Source organism: Silene latifolia, chromosome 1, assembly GCF_048544455.1.
Source record: "Silene latifolia isolate original U9 population chromosome 1, ASM4854445v1, whole genome shotgun sequence".
Taxonomy (NCBI): Eukaryota; Viridiplantae; Streptophyta; class Magnoliopsida; order Caryophyllales; family Caryophyllaceae; genus Silene; species Silene latifolia.
The window spans coordinates 163,831,745-163,846,314 of record NC_133526.1 but is presented as its reverse complement, the minus strand read 5'-3'; the positions used below and the strand labels follow the sequence as shown (position 1 = coordinate 163,846,314).

Below are 14,570 nucleotides of genomic sequence, written 5' to 3'. Positions count from 1 at the left end.
GAGGCTGGTACTCAGAAAGATCCGAGCTTACGTGGTCGAAAGTTCAAGCACGTAGACGCCAAAAAGTAAGAACGTGGTCTAGAATGCAAAGGGAGAAGAGAAGGGCCGACACTCGCGTGAGAAATATGTGAGACCGAAGGTCTCTATTTATACTAATCACATGGAGGAAGTAGGGTTTTCGGAGAAACTTTGGAAGTGAATCTCGAAAAGATATGGAAAATACGCAGAAAAGGATTGAGGAAGAGGCGCAGTAGGCACTGCGTCCCTTGGAAGAGGCGCAGTAGGCACTGCGCCCCTTGGAAGAGGCGCAGCACCTACTGCGTCCTTTCCTCAGTGGTTTCCTCCTGCGGAAGAAAGATTTCTGCGTTTCTATTATGGAATAACGGATTAATCTCGTTTCCTTAATATTTTGTGTGAATATTACGGGAGATATTTTACCAAAGATCAAAAGATTTAGAAAATATGGAATAGAAATATCCGGAACATTCCAGAACATTCTGACTCGTTTCATAAAATGAAGACGGTTTTTTGACCCGGACTCCAAATGTACTCTAATTACTGCCAAAACGACCGTATCGGCACGTAGATGACAATTAAGAGGTAGACACAAGTGTTTGAGCGACCACTTGACAATAAACTTACGAACTGTCACAAATCGTTCCGTATACCAAACATGCGGCCCAATCATCACCGGGTGGCTTGCGTGAGGTGCAGAAATGAGGTATCTACAGAACCCCACTTTGACTGAGGCTTGGACAAGGCGAAAGTCAAAGTATAGCCATCAGGTCAATCGAAGATTACAACCTGACGACTATGGCGACGCGAGGCGGCTCAAGGGGTCTGAGCCAAGGACCTGTCGTCGGGAACATTTTAGAGTCTGTCGACTATCGGGGAGGGTCGTTTAAATTCCATTAGACTACGTGAGGAGGCTCGCCAGCCATAAGAAGAGACCATACCTAAAATTCCTTGAAACTCCAGGGGAAACAAAACGCGATATTGGGAGATAGCAGCAGGACATAGTCTGGAACTACTGGGAAAAATCTGCTTGGGTCGGCTTCAAACAAACTTCGGAAGAGCATGGGGTCGATGTTGATCTTCCTGTCTCGAGAGGGAACGTCTTTCCATGGAATCTCGCTGGGGGAACATAATCGGGAACTGATCTCCATGTCTCGAGAGGGAATGTCTATCCGTGTACTCTCACTGGGGGAACATAATAAAGGCGTGTCGAAACTCGAAACACCTACCAAAGAAGAATCGCTCGTTGCGACAAGCTAAGTCTTGGCAAAAACATGGCAACAGTTTGCTGGTGGCTTGGGAATACGGGTCCGGGCGAAGAATAAATGTCAGACGGACCAAATATGTGATATGACATTGAGGAAGAGGCGCACCAAATATGGGCCCACAAAATAACGAACTTATAACGAATCTTCGAATATTCGTATGGAGGGAAACCGAGGAAAAGGCACAGCAAGAGCTGCGTCCCTTGGAAGAGGCGCAACACCTGCTGCGTCCTTTCCTGGGTGTGGCTTTTCTGGGTAAAAACCCGATGAAACAGGGGTTTATGTTTCATAATTTCGAAACATAATTCTCTAATTTCTCTCTCAAATTCAAACCAATTTTCGTTAAAATTTGATCAAAAACTCGCATTTGCCATGACTAATCGAGGTATGTGTATTAATCTTGCATTAATCTTCTGTAATTGATTGAATTAGACCGACAAAATCAGGGTTTTCAACCCTAATTACGTCGAAAATTTGGGGCTTTTCCCGCAAATGATTTTGCATTGCAAAATTGACCTTGTAAATGGCTAATTGGTAATATAGGATCATAACCATGTATTTGTTTCAAATTTTCGTTGAGTTTTGAGCATTTGAGTGAAATTGAGACGGTTTCACAGCTAAACCGTAAATTGCTTCGAAAATAGCCTTAGGATTGCCCATTTGCGACGAAACTTGATATTTGGAATCCTTGTATGATGGGTAAACTTCCTATCATCTCGGAATTTATATTTGTGATGGCTTCTTCAGGACACTTTTCTAGGGCATAATCGTCGTTATAACGAAATGCTGTCGAAATTCCGACTCGTACCCATGACTAGGCTTCAACTTAGGCTTGACTTGACCCAAATTACCACATGAGCGGACGGGTTTGTGGAAAATTGCCAAAGATGGCGAGAAAAGAGTGATTTCGGAGTTCCGAAAACTCGAAAATCCCCTAATTAAGGCTTGTCGTCACTTGACGCGGCCTAAATTTACTTTAATTTTGCAGGTGACGAGGCTTCTACGTCAGGGAGAGCTCCCATGGACATGGATACTGCTATTGACCCTTCTCGTTCGCTTGAGGATGCGTTAGAGCAGGCTTTTACTAACGCAGTGACGGCTGCTGAGGACGAGGTCCTTGAGGAGGAGGTTGTTGAGGAGGAGGAGGCCCCGAGATGGGCCAACGATGGTTGCCAGCTGAGGGAAGCACCTGCGTGGGCTGAGACTTGGGACAGTAGGCACCTACTTTGGGCTGCAGAGGGTCACCTGTCCTACAGGACGGTGAAGAGCTTGGTAAACCGAATTCATCACTCTTCATTCAACTTCTTTCATTTCTATTTGTTATTCATTTTCTTCATCATTCAAACTAAAGATAGCTTTTGTTTCGAATCCAAATAGGAGGCCGGGAACATCAGATCGTTCTCAGGCTTCACGACGGCGATGGGGTGCTACGAGAGGTTGTCAGCTGAGGAGCGAGCCATCATTGAGCAGGGATCATTCGGTGCTTTGGTGCAGGCTTGGAGGGATATCACGAGGAGGAAGCTTCGGGCTAACCTCAGTCTCGTCCGAGCTTTCTTGGACCGGTTTTGGGACACGACCTCCACATTTCACATGTCTTTTGGTGAGGTGGGGGTCACGTTGGAAGATTACGGCATGATTTCTGGTTTGCCATGTGGGACCGAGGTGGTGGAGTGGTCGGAGATAGCCATGAGGGTTGACTCGGGTGAGGCTAGGAGGTTGATCGGCTGGAACTTGATGCCGAAGGCTGCTGCGGTGCCTGGGTTGGTGCCTAGTTCTTACGTCAGGGACTATTTTGCGGGGAAGACCCCGGCGTCGGTGGTGATCGAGGGGAGAGAGATGGCCCCTCCTCCCTGTACTGTAGAGCAGAGAGTCCGTTTGTGGCTCTGGTGGTTCCTGTCTTCGATCTACCTCGGAGACAAGGGAGAAAGGCTATCGACGAAGCTCTTTCCCTTTCTTTCTGACCTGAGCGACCTAGGCTGTTGGGACTGGGTCACTGCGGTTTTGCGGTCCTCATTCGCTTTATGAGGGCCATGGTTCGTCCGGAGTTGATGGAGAAGGGGACTTCTCCTGCTGCTGTTGGCCCTGGATTGTTGTTGGAGGTATGAACCTTCATTTCACTTCATGAAAGATCATTTCCTTTTCTCATCGAATCACGAAAGATCGTTGTTGATTAGCTTATTTTACGGGCGTGAGTGTACTCCTACTTTTCGGGCCTTGCGCCCAAGAGGACGGAGCCGGTGGAGAGAGCCTATCCTATTGTGAGGGATGGGTGATGTGCCGTACGGTACGGGGAGTCGGCGCTCCTTCCACGACGTCTGTCGACGGGAGGTGAACGCTCTTCAGTTGGACGGCGTGAGTATTTCACCTTGCGTTTGTTTGTCTTTCTTCTTTATTTTTAGAGCTGATCATAAGAATGACCCTTCGTTTGCTTTTCCTAGTGGGTGCCCAGGCCTTGGGCGGACTACGCTGGCTCTCCTCCCTTTGTGGCTGAGGTCCTTCGACCTAGGAGCTCGAGTCGGTTGCTGCTGAGGATGTCGATGGGTCATGTGTGGTACTTGGGCGAGCGTTTGGCTCGTCACTGCTCTCGGGATGTCTTCACGGTTCCCATCGATCCTCCTCGGACTACGTTTAGGGAGCCTTCTGAGGCTGAGAGGGAGGTTGACCTGGCTGGCGTTGGTGGTGACGCCCTCCTTCTTCCAGGCGAGGATTACTCGGCGTTCCTCTACGGGAGGTTGGCGTACTGGCCGGTCGTGGTAAGTGTCTTACTCTTATTTGTAATCAATTTGAGAACACGATGAATGATCATCGGTTAATGGAAATCATCTGAGTTTGCAGAAGGTCGAGGCGGCGGGCATCGAGCCCCCAGAGTACCCCGAGACCCTTTAGTACACTGACGCGACGGGGATGACGACGATCTCCGAGCTGCGTGACTTTGATGCGGCGCTGAGAGATGCTGGCTTGGACGAGTGGCAGCATCTGATTCGGAGGGTAAGTCTCCTAACTTGTATAATTTTATGTAAGAACACATTTGCTTGAGTTTGTCCAATCGTTAAGAATCTCTTCTTTTGAAATGCACGTTGCGCCATCCCGGTTCGTGGCTTTATGGAGGGTAGCCAACCGACTGCGGGCTACTGCCGTCGAGGTACTTGCTGGCGGCCGAGGACGTCAGGTATGAACCTTCCGTTTATTTCATTTTCGAATTTTCTAATTTTCCTTATGTTTGAAATGATTGACATGAGCCAATTATTGTTGCTTGCATAGGGAGCGTGAGCTGGAGCGAGAGCTTGCCTAGTCCCGGGAGGAGACAGCTCGCCTGCTGAGGGAGCTTGAGGTCCGTGACGCCAAGGTTGCTGCTCTCGTGGCGAGAGTTGCTGAGCTAGACGACGACCAACAGTAGTTTGCTTGTTGTTTTTTGTTTTTGGCTGTATTTTGTACATTTTTAAGACCTACATTTTGGATGTTCGAACTTTGTTTTGAGGCTTGAGCCCCCAGTTTGGTGTACATATTCCCTCTTGATTGTATATATGATGGCTTGAGTGCCTTTGCTGCTGGGTTGCTTTGTTTGTACCTGCAGGTTAGCTTTGAACAGGTTTGGTAGATGGCAGTTTACGCCGTCATGCTGCCGAAATTTACACAGAAATCACATAGAACAGACATTTGTACACATGGCCTAAATTAGCGCAAAATAACGACTCGGAAATGCAAAATTGCAAAAAATTTGCCGGAAATGACCGGACGGTAGGGAGGGTTACCCCCTAAAAAAAGAAAAAAAATAGAAACATATAAGTTTGAAATATAATGTGGAACGAGATTGAAATGACTCTCCAAAAGGAAAATTAAAAAGGAAATGTATAAGTTTAAAAAATGAATAAATTAAATTGGTGAAATGATTTCCCAAAACAAAATTAAAAAAAGAAATGTATAAGTGTGCTAAGATGACGAAAATGTCAATATCGCCTCGAAATGCGTGCCCGTGGAATTAGGAAACACGAAACATGACAATTTGACGAATTTACCAAAATAATAACCCGTATGAATAGGAAATTATTATTTGAGGAATTAGGAAAGATCCAACGCGGAAAATCACGAAAAGAAGGTCGAGGAAGAGGCGCAGAAGAGTCTGCGTCCCTTTGAAGAGGCGCAGCAGTCTTGCGCTTTGTTTCTGTATCCGTCCTGACGGATTTTAGGAAATAGCTTTTAGTATAAATAGAGACGTCGGGTGAGGTTTTCATCACATAATTCTTCCGTCTTTCTTTCGTCTGATTACATAAAGCTCTCAAAATAAACCTACATCATGAATACTCTCGAAATTCGTCTAAAAGAATGGACAAATGAGTTCTCTAATGTGGAGAAACACGACATGGGTTCCTATAACTTTGGATCACTTTTGAGTTTGAAGCTGATCAAGGTGGTCAAACCGTTCCTAGATGCTTGTCTTGATTACTGGGACCCGAATTATCACGTATTTGCCTTCCCAGGAGGCGAAATTTGCCCATTTCCCGAAGAAATTGCTGCGATTGGTGGTTGGGACCGGAACATTTGCCTGCTATTCCCTCCACTTCTCAAGGATATAAGAACAAGTTTAGGGACTTGCTTGGGTTGGCAAGAGCTGATGTGGACCGTCTTGTGACCTCTGAAGGAGTGCGAATGTTGGATTTCATCGATTGATTCATCAATAGGGCAGATCCCACTATCTCCTATGTTGCCAGGCGAAGGGCATTCGGGTTTTGCCTACTACATGTATATGTCCTTCAAGGGCATGTTGATGAGCATTTGAGAGGCGACCCTCGTTATTTGAGGTTGATTGAGCAAATGGAGCTGCGCAGGAGCCCATCATGCCTGTGTTTAGGAGAGATCCTGTTGGGGTTAGATAACAGAAAAGCCAACCGTGACCTTCCTTATTTGGGAAGTCCCATCATATTGCAGGTAAAAGAATTTTTTCTCTTTTCTTTTTTGTTCGTTTTTTCCTTTTTTTTTCTTTTCGTCTTTTCTTTTGTTTTTTTTTTCCTTTTTTTTAATACCCGCTTTTGGTAGGTTTGGCTTATGGAGCGTCTTCGATTGATCGAGCCCCCAGTTAATGTTTCTGCTTATCATGCTCGCTCAATTGCAATGAGGACCAGGCTCTACATGGTGGACTTCACTCGAGTCTGCAACTATTGGGAAAACAAATTGAAGAGTGAAGATGGCCCCTTGATTAGATGGATCGTACCATGGTGGCATCTTAAATCTGTCACTGGAGTATCATCCTTGGATCCTACCCGGTCCGTGCTCATCCCTGGCTTGGATTTTATGATATGCATCTTCCCGGAGAGGTTGATGAGGCAGGTTGGGTTGAAGCAGATGATTCCGAAGCTTGACACTGTCCCGCAGACTGCCGTGGCGCTTACTACTGAGAGTCGAAGAGAATGGGCCATCAAATGGGCTCAAAGAAATATTTGGTTCTTGAACGCTTCTGTTAGTGCTCTATAGGTGTCGGATTCCTATCTGCGGTGGAGGAAAGCTACTACTCCGGAGGAGCGCGAGAGGCTGAGGAAACGCGAACCTGTTGGCTACAAGGTTCGTGAGGTAGAAAAGGAGAGAGAGAAGCATCTGACCGAGGGAGAGGAAGAAGCCGGGTTTCGAGTTGTTCATCCTTCGAAGAAACCGAAGACATCTCCTGCCGTCGAGATGGTGGTTGACAAGAATGGCAAGGCTAGACCGCGAGAGAGACCGTTGGTGATTAGGTCGGAAGTGGCGCAAGAGCGTCCGGCTCGAGGTCGGGACAAGAAATATGATAAAAATGACAAAGGCAAAGGGAAAATGGAAGAATAGGCTAAGTCTTTATTATTATTTATTATTATTATTGTAATAAGAAGGTGGGTTTTTAGAATCCTAGCCTACTTTTATTTTTAAATCCTTTATTATGTAGCGTATTATTTAAAAGGAATGAAATAAAAGAGGTTGATTGGTTATGAAACCGTTATGATTTTCTATGATTATTCTTGTCGAATTCCAAATGCATTTGCAAATGTCCTTCTATTTACATTTAAAATAATTAATGGGCTGTTGAAAGATCATAGATCCATATTAGACTCTCTAATAAAAATTAAATTATCTCATAATTTATCATTTAGGTGATCTATGTAACATGCATGCTAATATAAAAGCATGAAAATGAAAGTATAAGGAAAAACAATTTCTTTACATTGATTTTATGGTAAAATGGGCACAAACTAGTTCACCTTACTAGCTTGTTCTTGAGCTTATACCAAATGGATGATCCTCCTTACAAATCTTCAAAAAGAAGATCTCCTTCAAGATGCACCCAAGAACTAAACCTAAAAATAATAACAAGTAATTAACTAGAAATTTGTTAATATTATACCCTTGATAATATTTTAATATTACTAACTCTCTTAGTAAATATTAATATGTATACTAACAAACTTAGTAGAGATGTGTATTATTTTTAGAGAGAAGAAGAAGACCAAATTAAATCACATGCAAAGTGCACAAGTGAATGATAAAAAAATGAACAACAAATTTGGTCTATATGAGGGACAAAACCGGTGGGGGTGGAGTGTAAGGTGAGGAAGAGTGTTCAATTATCTTACATTATTTTATCTTACATCACATAAAAAAACAATATAAGATAACTTATGGTACTATATAAAGTAAGGTGAAATGATTATGTTACTAATCATCCACTACTCTATTTTACACGGTCCACTTGCCCATTTACGGGTCCATGTTGGTTCTTATATTTGTCGCACAAATACGTGTAATGTCAATTTTATCATGCTTGGTTAAAGGATCAGCAATATTATCATCTGTCCCAACCTTACAAATGTCAATTTCCTTCCTTTCCACATAATCTCTAATTACATGGTATTTCCTTTCAATGTGTCTAGATTTGTTACTAGACTTCGGCTCTTTGGCTTGAAAAATAGCTCCACTGTTATCACAATATAGAGTGATAAGATCTTTGGCGGAATGGACTACTCCTAGCCCCTCCATGAATTGCCTAATCCAAACAGGTTCCTACGTGACCTCGACGCCGCAATGTACTCCCCGTTGTAGAATCTGCGGTAACGCTTTGCTTGAAGCTCTTCCAGCAAACAGCTCCTCCATTTAGCATAAACACATAGCCGGATTAGGATTTCATGTCATCCCGATCGGTTTGGAAACTTGCGTCCGTGTAACCTCTTACACGCAACTCAGTTTCTCCTCCAAACACTAAGAACGAATCCTTAGTCCTTCTCAAGTACTTAAGGATGTTCTTTACGGCTATCCAGTGACTCTCACCAGGCTTGGCTTGATAACGACTTGTCATGCTCAAGGCATACGCAACGTTGGGACGAGTGCAAATCATAGCATACATGATAGACCCAACAGCGGAAGCATAAGGGACGGTCTTCATGTGTTCAATTTCCTTAGGGGTGGAGGGAGACTGTGACTTGCTCAAAGTAATCCCTTGGCCCATATAGAAATCCTCTCTTGGAGTCTTTCATATTGAACCGGTCAAGAACTTTGTTAATATAAGCTTCTTGACTCAATGCTAGTATCCTTTTGGACCTATCCCTATAGATCCGGATACCTAAGATTCGTTGTGCCTCTCCCAAGTCCTTCATTTGAAAGTGTTTCCCTAGCCACTCCTTAACGGAAGTGAGTGATGGAACATCATTCCCAATGAGCAATATGTCATCCACATATAGGACAAGGAATGCAACCTTACTCCCACTAAACTTCATGTATAAACACGGTTCTTCCACACTTCTAGTGAAACCGTATTACTTAATAATATGATCAAAGCGATGGTTCCAACTCCTAGATGCTTGCTTAAGACCATAAATGGACTTTTTAAGCTTACACACCTTCTTAGGGTTAGATGTATCCACAAAACCTTCAGGTTGTATCGTGTACACCTCTTCTTCTAGAATCCCATTCAAGAAGGCGGTTTTGACATCCATTTGCCAAATCTCATAATCATGAAATGCGGCAACCGCTAAGATTATCCTAATGGACCTAAGCATAGCGACTGGAGCGAAGGTTTCGTCATAGTGTAAACCATGAACTGGAGTGATACCTTTTGCCACCAATCTTGCTTTGTAAACATCCACATGTTTATCTACGCCGAGCTTAATTTTATATATCCATTTACACTGAAGGGGTCGCACTCCCTCAGGTAAATCCACCAAGTCCCATACTTGGTTCTCGTACATGGAATCCATTTCAGACTGCATGGCTTCTAGCCAAAGCGAGGAGTTGGGACTAGACATGGCTGATTTGTAGGTAGTGGGTTCATTACTTTCCAAAATTAACAAAACACCATCTTCTTCGATGTTACCAAGGTAGCGATCAGGTGGATTAGAAATCCTACTTGAATTTCTAGGAACAATTACCATTTCAGAGGAAGAGGGAATGCTATCCTCCACGTTCTCCTCTACCTCATTCTTGGTTTGTGGCTCTCGAACTTCTTCAAGTTCAAATTTTCTCCCATTCTGTCTCCTAGAAATAAACTACTTTTCTAGGAAGACAGCATCACGAGCCACAAACACTTTGTTCTCGTGTTTATTGTAGAAGTAATAGCCACGTGTTTCCCTTGGATATCCTACAAAAAGACATTTGTCAGACCTGGGTGCAAGCTTATTGTTAGACTTGATCTTAACGTACGCTTCGCAACCCCAAATACGCATGAATGGCAAATGAGGGACTTTCCCTGTCCATATCTCATATGGAGTCTTATCGGCCGCTTTAGTCGGGCTTCGATTTAATGAAAATACTGCAGACAAGAGGGCAAAACCCCAAAATGAACTAGGAAGCTCAGTTAGACTCATCATAGACCGAGCCATATCAAGTAAAGTTCGGTTTCTCCTTTCGGCCACACCATTTAATTGCGGTGTGCCAGGAGGAGTCCATTGTGATACTATACCACAATCTTTTAGGTGTGAATCAAATTCAGTATTTAGATACTCACCACCACGGTCGGACCGTAGGGTCTTTATCTTTTTATCCAATTGGTTCTCTACTTCATTTTGAAACTCTTTGAACTTGTCAAAGGCTTCACTCTTGTTCTTCATTAAGTAGAAATACCCATATCTACTTAAGTCATCAGTAAAAGTAATGAAGTAGTGAAAACCTCCTCTAGCGGTGATGGTTAATGGTCCCCACACATTCGTATGTATGAGAGTCAAAACCTCACTAGCTCGTGTCCCTTTTCCCGCAAAAGGTGCACGAGTCATTTTGCCTAAAAGGCAAGACTCGCATGTACCATAAGATTCGAAACCAAATGGTTTGAGCACTTTTGATGAAGCAAGTCTCTTAATGCGTCTTTCGTTTGTGTGGCCTAAACGACAATGCCAAAGGTAGGATTCGTTTGGATCACCCGTTTTGAGCTTTTTAGTTTCCATATGATAAACGTCATTAACATCATTTAAAACATAAATGCCTCCAATTGAAATGGCCTTGCCATAAACCAGATCATTAAAAGAAAAAGTACAACACTTGTCCTTAATCATAAAACAAAAGCCTTTCGCGTCTAACGCGGAAATGGAGATGATATTCTTAGTTAAAGTTGGTACAAAATAACACTTATTTAAATACAACTCTAAACCACTAGCTAAAGTGAGTACATAGGTCCCCACGAAAATGGCGGCTACTCTAGCTCCATTGCCCATGCGGAGATCCACATCACCTTTTGCTAGTGCTTGCACGTCCCTTAAACCCTGCAAATGATTACAAAGGTGAGAGCCACATCCGGTATCAAGTACCCAAGTGGAAGTACAAGCATAATTAATGTCTATCACATAGAGAGAGGAAATCATACCAATAGGCGTCACACGCCCTTCCTTGAGATCCTCCAAGTATTTGGGACAACTTCTCCTATAATGCCCCTTCCCATTACAATGGAAACATTCGGCCTCGGAGAGTTTGACACTTTTTGCCTTGGGATTGCCATTCTCAACGGCCTTCCCCTTTCCCTTGTCATGTTTCTTTGACGATTTCTTGAATTGGGACTTTTCCTTCCCTTTTGCTTTCTTGACTCCAAGAGACATGTTCTTTAACTTCATGGTTAAAACATCTCCCTTTTCACTCCCACTAGCTTCCATATCCCTCTCCGCTTGGGTAAGGAGTGCATTAATTTCATGGTAACTCTTATCCATGTCATTCATGTTGTAGTTTACCCTAAAGTGGGCAAACTTGGTGGGGAGTGAGTGGAGGATACGATCCACCACAAGAGTCTTAGGAATCTTACACCCTACACGCTCTAGGATGTCAACATATTCGACCATTTTGATTACATGGGGACCAACCTTTTGGCCCCTCTCAAGCTTAGCTTCAAAGAAGCGTGCCGCCGCATCGTATTGGCGGACTTTAGGTGTTTGCGAAAACATAGTGATCATACGAGTGAATATCTCGTACGCATTTAAAGAAATTAATGATAGCTTGAGCTTTGGGGACATCGACCATATCAACACATTCTTGATATCATTCGACATCCTCACATGGTCATCATAGGCGGTCCGCACCGCCGATGAAGCCCTTGCGCCGGGCTCGATAGGAGGAGCATCGGTCAAGTAAGTGAGCACATTGTCGGACAACGCGGCACTTTTGATGTTGGATTCCCATTCAAGAAAGTTACTATCGTCATCTTTTAAAATACATTTGTCCATTATGGACCTTAGCCATGAATCTTTGCCTAGTGAAGTAGTCGATGGAGTTGATGAAGTTGCAATTGCGAATTAAAATGCTACAACAAAAAGGAAAAATTAACATCCATTGTTTTAAAAATTACATGTAAAAACATGTTTAGCAAGTTTTAGCATTTATATAATGACCTCCCACTAAATTATATAAATGATTCCAAGACCCAAATATTAAACAAAAATGAGCATCACTTGGGCGAAACATCCCATAATTGTGTAAATTCGGTAAGTCACGTTGACTAATTCTACCTCTAGAACTCTTGGTCGACGAATTTCCTTAAATCCATCTACTAGCTCCGGAACACAAGACCGTCTTATATCCCGTTGAGTCCAACCAATTTTAGCGTGTGATAACTGTTTACCACCCTACTTACCCAAGGTAAAAAGAGAACACCCCGCTTGGGCGAGCGTGGCTCTAATGAACAAGAGATTCATAGGTGTTACTAATTGGTAAGGCTAATCTCAATTTTAGTTATGTGAGAGATCTTGTCAATTTAGCCATAAATTCCTTATAAGTGAATTAATTCGGTGAATGTAAATGACGTGAATTGACAACCACGAAAATAAAATGCATGTGAATGGCGATTTTGGAATGCGCGAAAATAAAACAAGCAAACATGTAAGCATATGAATAAATCCTAGTATGGCCACCTAGTTAATAAAATCTAGTCTATTACATTTCGGAAACCAACTACTTGGTCCCTTGCCTCTTCATTCCAAAAGTGGGTCTTCCTTGTGGGATTTGGAACACCTTCCAAAAATAGACTCCGTCTCGATGTAACCCGTCTTTTGGAAACGCCGGTAAAAATAACTATTACAATTGAATTACATAGCTATTCCTATTGTACATTAATTAATAAAATAAATAAAACTATTAATTAATTACAAACCGACGATACGAGATCGTATTTAATTACAAACAAATCGATATTCCCATTCATTTCGGGTAATAACGATTAAAATTAACTAAGCCATACTAGGTACAACAAGATAAATACTTTAAATAAATGACAATCATTCATTCAACTTAAATAAATATACTTAAAATGCTGTAAAATGATGCCAAAATCGCCCTATCTATCATTCGTTGGTATCCATCTCGGTTTTTGTGGATTTAATCGATTTTTAACATGTAAAAATCAATAATCAACTCTTAAATCTCATTTAAGTTCAAACTAATTGTCCAAACTGTTTTGAACCTCAAAATTAGTCCTGTCTAATTTTATGATAAATAATTACTTTGATTCGGTGATATTTTGCTAATCTAATCGGTAAAATCATAATATTTAAGTAAAAATCCAAAATAATTGAAAAATTACCCAAAAATTGAAACAAAATTTTTTAGTATTCTGGAACACTCCTAAGAACACCAAAATGTCAGAAACATTGCCCAAAAATTCCGGATAAATTTTATGAAGAAAAAGATCGGTATTTATCGGTTTTTAACCACTAAAACCAATAAACATCAAAACAAAGTGAAAATACAAACTAAAATTCACTTTTAACATTTAAATAATATTCTTAAATGTACATAAATTTATCATGGCCAAATCAAATGTTTCAAAATTATGATTATTTTATTTCACTTTTATCGACTTTTATCTCATAAAATCAATAAACATGCAACAACTTCGAACCAACATTCAACCTTTTGCATACAATCAGTAGAAAACATGCATGAAATACCATAAAAAATCCATGCACCGAATCAACTTTTAACTATTTTTAGTCAATATTTTAACTAAAATACGGCATTTTGACTCGGTTTTCTACCAAAAAACATTAAAAATAGCAAAATAACTTCAAAAATCACCAAACTTAACCACAAACCTTTTAAGATCAGTAGGTATGCATGCCCCAAAAATTTCGTGCTAAAACCTCTTCTAATACAATTTTTGAGTTTTTATTAATTTATCTCATAATTCATTAAAATGCTTAAAATCAACATGCAAATTACAAGCCTAAGCTCTGATACCACTTGAAAGATCATTTAGGTGATCTATGTAACATGCATGCTAATATAAAAGCATGAAAATGAAAGTATAAGGAAAAACAATTTCCTTACATTGATTTTGTGGTAAAATGGGCACAAACTAGTTCACCTTACTAGCTTGGTCTTGAGCTTATACCAAATGGATGATCCTCCTTACAAATCTTCAAAAAGAAGATCTCCTTCAAGATGCACCCAAGAACTAAACCCAAAAATAATAACAAGTAATTAACTAGAAACTTGTTAATATTATACCCTTGATAATATTTTAATATTACTAACTCTCTTAGTAAATATTAATATGTATACTAACAAACTTAGTAGAGATGTGTATTATTTTTAGAGAGAAGAAGAAGACCAAATTAAATCACATGCAAAGTGCACAAGTGAATGATAAAAAATGAACAACAAATTTGGTCTATATGGGGGACAAAACCGGTGGGGGTGGAGTGTAAGGTGAGGAAGAGTGTTCAATTATCTTACATTATTTTATCTTATATCACATGCAAAAACAATATAAGATAACTTATGGTAGTATATAAAGTAAGGTGAAATGATTATGTTAAAAATCATCCACTACTCTATTTTACACGGTCCACTTGCCCATTCACGGGT

The 14,570-nt window shown here is 41.4% G+C and overlaps 1 protein-coding gene across 1 annotated transcript; it reads right to left on the bottom strand.

The window, feature by feature from the left end:
* Positions 1-10,897: 10,897 nt before the first annotated feature.
* LOC141608045 (uncharacterized) lies at positions 10,898-14,307 on the bottom strand. The gene is made up of 3 exons (XM_074427415.1): positions 14,031-14,307; positions 11,086-12,009; positions 10,898-10,984 (listed from the first exon to the last, which is right to left on the bottom strand). Exons 2-3 carry the CDS (start codon positions 11,930-11,932, stop codon positions 10,950-10,952), a joined length of 882 nt encoding a protein of 293 aa, XP_074283516.1. The 5' UTR covers positions 11,933-12,009; positions 14,031-14,307; the 3' UTR covers positions 10,898-10,949.
* Between the last annotated feature and the right edge of the window lie 263 nt (positions 14,308-14,570).